Raw genomic sequence first — 7,090 nt, 5'->3', positions numbered from 1 at the left:
TCACCTTCCTTTTCTGGCTAGAACTTTCTGGGATTCTGGGTAGTGAACCAGGATGTCATTAAGTTCTTTCTTATCGAGCACAAAGAGGTTAGCAAATCCATGAGCTGCCACATTCGCTGTTCTTCTGTTGCCTCCATTTGCTGAAGACTGCAGAAGACTAGAAGACCAGGTCCATTGTAGCATCACAATCCTACATTAACACTTTAGCTGAACTGTATATTTGCATGCAGGGAAGAGAAAACTTTAATATTATAACCTCACCTGATCTCACCAAACACACAGCCTGCCTTTAATGTCACAAAAACAATCTTGTTGTCAGGCCCACCAACAACTTGCACCTCTCCAGCTTTGATGATATACATCTCTTTACCAATATCACCCTGTTAAACAAAAATGGGTAAAATCTCTTTTCACTCTGTTCCTCTTTGTTAAATATGAGCTGACAGTAACAGTGAACTTACCTTTTTGCACACAAAATCCCCTGGCAAATACACAATAGACTTCAGCCTCAGCAACATGTCCACAAGCATCTGGTTATCACATCCCTGTTGCAGCACATCAGCATCAATTGTATTATTTTTTTTGTTTGTTTGTTTCTGTCCTGATCTTTTGAACCTTAGCTAGAATAAACCAGCCTCACCTTAAACAGGTCAATTTTCTGGAAGATGGCGAGATTAATGTCCACAGCAATGGCTGTTCTCATTACCAGTGGCATTTGTTCCAGCAACTCTGACTCATCTGAGGTAAAAGTAGCAAAAAAGGCATTGTGCACATCAATAGGCCTCCAGATACATACTTTCAGTGTCATGGTTCTTACAGAAAGGTAAGTCTTTACAGTTAGATGTAGTTCTATGCATATTTAAATGCTCTTCTTATGTTCAGTAATTCAAAATACCAAAGCAAAAACAATTTTGTTCTCTGCCAGAAAAGGTCTCAAACTGATGAAAATATCTTTTCTTACAGTCATACTGTATTCTGCACTCCAAACATGAAAGATCATGGTAGCATATATTGAGTTATGAATGTATTTTGGTCATTTGGATTAGATTTGGCTGCAATAATTAAAGAAATAGTTGCAGTTATATTTTTATGCTAGGGACAAGAATGGTGTAAGTCCAGATCCCATGACTGTCAGGAAACTACTGCTTGACTTTAGAGCAAAGCAAAAAGCTTTCAATTTCTCAGCTGTATGCTTGTATTAGATTCTCATTTATTTGTAAGTCACTTTTGGCACAAGTATCTGATTTATAAATGTAAATGGTAATGCAAAAGTACACAAAAGAGAGGTTACTGTTTTCATCTGTAAGTCTCCACAATATTTGCTAATGAATGTAGGTGATTTATATTTTTCAATAAATAAATACTAAGTCAGTCAAACCACAGTGACCCTGAAGAGGATAGAGCAGGTAGGATGGACAGATGGATGGATGGATGGATAGATACATGCACAACCTCAATTGCAAGACACATTCTGGACCTTTGCATAGTTAAAATTATACAAGCAGTTCCCTTTCAGGAACTTAAGCTGCGTCTGAGTGCTTTGGGAATGCGACTGCGTTGTCCATGCTCTGGATAATGAGTCTAATCAGTCAAAATGGAAGGCAGGCTGTCACTGGACAACGCAGTCACGTTCCCAAAGTGTTCCGACGCAGCGTCTTGTCCCCTCAGGAAACAAGGGTTACAGACGTAACCTAGAGACATTCTTACCTAGCATACCCTGTGAGTCCCAGGTATAATTGTACCATGTACGGACTCTGTGCTGTACCAGCTTTGGAATACGATTTGTCACCATATAGGCTACACATGTGTCCATAGAGGCATGGAAGTATGTCTCACCAGCAGTGGCAGCCCCGATGACATCTCTCATCTGTAATATGCCATATTCACAAAAACATTGTCTGTGATTCTTCCATATTCAAAAACATTAAATTTATTTTTGGAATGCCAACCTAACAGCTGTACTAATATGGGCTATAGGTTTGTTTACTGGTGAACGATTTATTCTGTGAAGTCCACAGAATAAATCTTGAGGAAAGATTTATTAGTCAGCTTTGGAGATCATTGGGGATATTGATGACTGGATGATCCTGTGGGAATTCTACATCATCTATCTTTTACCTGTCAAATTAAACTTGAGAAGACAAAGACACCAACAAAAAAGTTTGCCAATTGAAATGTGATCTCAAAAACAGTATAAGGCTCAGGTAGTCCACCAATGTTGATTAGGGTCCGTACAGCAAAATAGTAACAGCGCAAGTACCTGCAGAAAAGAAAATGACTTTTATTCATATTTCACAAGCTATAGCATTTTCAAAGTTGAAACAGAATAAATTGGTCTTCATTTCTGTACATAAGTTACTGGATAAATCAACACCAAAGCTGTAAAAAAAAGAACAAAAAACAGAAAGACAAAATGTCTACCTGGCCAAGAATGATGGACAAAAAAAATGCACCAAAAAAATAGCTGGTCATCTGAAAGATTTGACCAAATAAGGTGTTGGGAAAAGGTAGCTCTGCAATCATCAGCAGGGTTTTCTCTGAGTAGAAGAAACACCTCAGGTAGCTATTAGAATACAAAAATCCAAAAAAGGCTATTGCTATTAAATTGTTTATTGAAATTTGTTGAATGAGAATTATTCAACACCAGATCTGGATTCATCATGATGTTTTAAAGCAGTTAAAAGTAACATTGTTGAAAAAATACACCCTTAAAAAAAAGGATTTGATAAAAAAATTATTGGATATGCATGCTTATAATTCAAAAGCCTGCATGAACTATAGGTACTATGAAGTGCTCATATTTTTCGTAAGGCACATAAAAAAATGTAAAGGTAAACTGACGTACGCATTGCCCTGGCCGCTGTAGACCCACTTGGTTGTACCAATGCCTTGGTATGCAGATGCCACATAGTAAAGGCAAGAGTTGATATGAAGGGCGAACAGGAGATACCCAATAGTACGAATTACTCTGATAAAAAAACCAGATAGAATTAAAGGCATTATCAAAAACTTAAATGTATGTGATTGTGATTCCGTACCTCCAGATGTATGCCTTTGTCATGATGCCCTCAAGCCGATCACTGAACTCAAAAAAAGCCTCAAACTTAAAAGAGATAGCATCAGTGATCAGTTTCAAAAAAAGAAAACAATAACACTAACAAAACAGAATGATTTTAGGTATCACAAACCCTCATGATGCGATTGATTCTAAAAATGGACTGGAATCCAAATGGAAAATACAACAAATCCAGGGGTATGACTGATATTACAGCATTCTGAGCAGAGAAAATGAAGATCAATTAAAGTATTTTAAAATATTATTAAGTTTCTCACTGAATTTTTTTTTAATGTTGTTTTTTTAATACCTGAAACTTTGTGGAGGCTCTGTAATTCTTTTTAATAACAGCTTGGTCATACTGACAAAATGGAACAAATTTAATTTTAACAAGTAAATGATACAAAGTGAATGCAATTTGTGTTGAGACACAAATAATTGTAGGAAGATACTTTAATTTATGCTTACAATGATATCTCCAGCTTTGCAGAACTGCAGCCTTGGTTGGAAAATGATCATATCGATGATGTAGATCAGGTCAGCTATAACATCAACAGTAAACCACAGCGGTACTGAGGTAGGAGTGTGACAGGGGAAGGTCATACGAACTGGTATAAACCAAAGATTGTAGCTGAAGGCGATAGTCACCAGGCTAAGCCAAGTGATGTAGCGCCGATCTAGAGATGGTCAGGTAGATCAGTGAACATTTTGGGAGAATCAGAAATAGCAACTATTAAATATACTGCATTTGTATGTAAAGTGGATTTACATTAGTTTATTGATGATGTGTATAACCTGTGAATGAATCTATGGATGTGCCCAATACTTTATCCATTCTGTCTTCAATAGGTTTCAGGACTGTATCTATACAGGTGCATCTGATTATCGGACAAAGAGAAAGCATTTTTTCCTTGGCTTCTTCAACTTGTCCTTTCCCTTCTTCCTTCTTCACTTCTTTCTTCTCTTTCTTTTCCTCAGCATTTGTGGCTGCTTTCTTTGCCTCCTCCTCCTTTTTGATTCTCTCCGCCTCTTCTTTTCTTTTTCTCTCTTCCTCTTTCTTTTTGAAGAAATGCTTTTTTCTCATAACAGGTGCTAGTTTAAGCAAAATAGCCAGCAATGAGAGTAGATAATGGTATTGCTAAAATATTTAAACGATGATTAAAATAAAAATAAAAATAAAAAATAAAAAATAATAATTAAAATAAATAGATAGATAGATAGATAGATAGATAGATAGATAGATAGATAGATAGATAGATAGATAGATAGATAGATAGATAGATTTTTAAAACATTTATTCATGTGAAATGTTTTTGTACTCACTGACTGGAGGGCTGTGCTCAGGTGATGAGGTGTAGGGGTCTATGACTTTTTCTTTGTACAGTTGTGTACATTGTCGCATCTGGTTGATTATCTTTCGAAGCTGGGCATCGGAGTACCTATTTATTACAACTGGACATGGTGCAGATGGCTGTGGTTCTTGCCTAAATTAGAAAAGAAAGGAAAACAATTCTGTTAAGCTAAAAAACCTTGTTAATTTTTTTTTTGCTTTTAGGATTTAAATGTACAGTGGAACCTCAGGTAACGAACGCCCCGGCATACGTATAATTCAGGTTACGAATCACAGTTCATCAAAATTTTTGCCCCTGGTTACGAACAATATATCGGGATACGAACGTCACGCACCAAGAAATCACAGGCAAGTTGGTTGTTTTTGCTCTATCCACGCAGCTCGTCACATCAGTTAGCGTCCTGTGTCCCTAGCAAAGCATCGTGTTACTTATCCGATTGAACTTTTCCCGGCAGCAGCGTAACAACTCGTTAGTTGATGCTTGTGGAATGATGAGATGGACAACATTAGCCGATGCATAACCACTTTACTTGTTTTTATGAAGATAGATTAGCAGGGTTACAGTCTTTTCCAAAGTACAATACCCATAATGAATTTCACTCTGGACTTCAATACCAACTGATAGTAGCCTTAAAGAAACAGTTCTCATTTTCCCTCTAATGCAACAATTGTCTCAGCGTTCGTGTTAATAACACTGTCTTTAATATTCTATAATATAATATATAATAATATATAAATAATATAATATAATAAGATTCTCCTTCCAAACAATAACTCTCCCTCCTCCCCCTTCTACAAACGTAGTCTCCTGCAGCGAGTCTTCTCAAAGGGAAAGTACCCGGTAAAGATGTTTTCCTCTTTTATATGTTTTTATGTGGTATGATTTTAATATAACATGTTAAAAGTAAATAATATTAGTGAATATTGGCTTTATTTTTATTTAAGTAATATTTTTGGTTGTCCAGAACGAATTACCGAAGTTTCTGTTCATTATTATGGGGAAATTTGTATCGGGATACGAACTTTTCAGGTTACGAATAAAGTACCGGAACGAATTAAATTCGTAACCCGAGGTTCCACTGTATATTTATCCTTCTCCAGCAGCCAATGATGACCTTCAGTAGCTGCTTATATGTGGATTTTTCTCTCTTTATGGTCTGCCTTCAGTGTAAAACAGTCTCTGATGGGTTGAGCTCCATTGACTGAATCTGCCATTTAGGAGTATTACCGTAATTTCCGGACTATTAAGCGCACCCAAATATAAGCCACACCCACTGAATTTTACAAAGATTTTTATTTTGAACCTAAATAAGCCGCACCTGTCCCTAAGCCGTCTACTTTACACAGGGTTTAACGAAAGACAGTGTCTGTAATAGGGTGTAATGGGTGAAATATGTTGTGACTCCTTTAAGAGCAGAGCGACATTTTGGGAATAGCCTGCCACTTTTTTTCCCGGTATTACTGCATGTGTGCAAGACTAGGAATATGTCCTTATTATTTTCTGATGCTCATTACTAAGTTTCTTTGACTAACCCGTAACGCTGGAAGCTTTTCTCCCGATGCCGTGCAGCTCAGAACACAGGTGAAGTGTGTTTTTCATGCCCGGTTGTTTTCAGCGTGACAAATGATTCTCCTTTCCTGTAGACAGTGCGAGTAAACGGCAGGTCAAACGTCAGAGGAACCTCATCCATATTTATGATGTGGTGCGGCCTGATTCAGTGGGAGCGCACCCGATTTAATATAAAGTTTCAATGTTATGGGGCTCAGTTTTTTGGCTTGAAGCTTGTGAAACCGGGAAAAACACAGGAAAGTGCATAAATTATCCATTTCGTTGTTTAAGCCGCGAGGTTCAAAGTCTCAGAAAAAAGTGGCTTATAGTCCGGAAAATACGGTAGATGTTTTGCACAGAAGCTTGGGTTAACACCAAAAAGCTGCCGTCTGAACAGATTTTTATGTAATGTTATGATAAATCAAATGCAGAAATTTTACTACAGGCACCTATTCTGGCAGAGTTGCCATGTAATTATTCTATAAACCGTCCCTAAGAAATAATGTAAGAATCACAAGTAGTTGTGAATAATGTTTAGAAAAATATGATTAAATGATCAAAACTGATCATTTAATTAAAAAATTCACTTTTGGTAAAAAATATTGTGGAGCAGAACAAAAATAATGAACATGAATTATGAACTACTGATTAGTTTGCTAAATCCCTCAAATTAATCAATAAGTCAGATAAAAATAAAAATTAAAATTAAAAACACTTTTTTAGTGAAATGTTTTGCTAATTAGAACTATATAAAACCCCAATTTAGGGTATTTATGTATAAAAGTGTACTTTAAAAAATGCTAAATCCACATATTGTGTAAATCCTCAATTAAGACATTATAAAGTATGTAAATGATTATAAAATATAGTATGAAAGGTGAAGCAATTTGTGTAAATCAACATTTGTCTATGTCGTAAACGAGGTGTTTGCTCAACCTGATGCTTGTGAGTCTCGACAGAACAGATCCAGTGCGACTGTCCCGAACAAACAATTTACTCAATAGAACTTCATTAAACTATACCATGTTCACATAATGAGGATTACACAGTTTTTACTCACTGTACTGATGTTTTGCATTCATCCGTGAAACCAGTGTGTTTTCTTTTCACGTGCTCGTGCATCACTGCGCTACTT

The 7,090-nt window shown here is 36.4% G+C and overlaps 1 protein-coding gene across 1 annotated transcript; it reads right to left on the bottom strand.

Moving 5' to 3' along the window:
* On the bottom strand, nucleotides 1–4,139 carry LOC124383793 (cyclic nucleotide-gated cation channel beta-3-like). Its single transcript, XM_046846098.1, has 12 exons — nucleotides 3,851–4,139; nucleotides 3,524–3,732; nucleotides 3,366–3,416; nucleotides 3,189–3,275; nucleotides 3,039–3,103; nucleotides 2,846–2,968; nucleotides 2,422–2,563; nucleotides 1,708–1,867; nucleotides 641–738; nucleotides 462–545; nucleotides 262–380; nucleotides 1–157 (listed from the first exon to the last, which is right to left on the bottom strand). The coding sequence occupies exons 1-12, from the start codon at nucleotides 4,137–4,139 to the stop codon at nucleotides 1–3; spliced, it is 1,584 nt and encodes a 527-aa protein (XP_046702054.1).
* Nucleotides 4,140–7,090: the final 2,951 nt, after the last annotated feature.

Source organism: Silurus meridionalis, chromosome 4, assembly GCF_014805685.1.
Source record: "Silurus meridionalis isolate SWU-2019-XX chromosome 4, ASM1480568v1, whole genome shotgun sequence".
In the NCBI taxonomy this organism is placed as follows: domain Eukaryota; kingdom Metazoa; phylum Chordata; class Actinopteri; order Siluriformes; family Siluridae; genus Silurus; species Silurus meridionalis.
The sequence above is the reverse complement of the archived record's forward strand: the minus strand, read 5'-3'. Positions and strand labels throughout refer to the sequence as shown.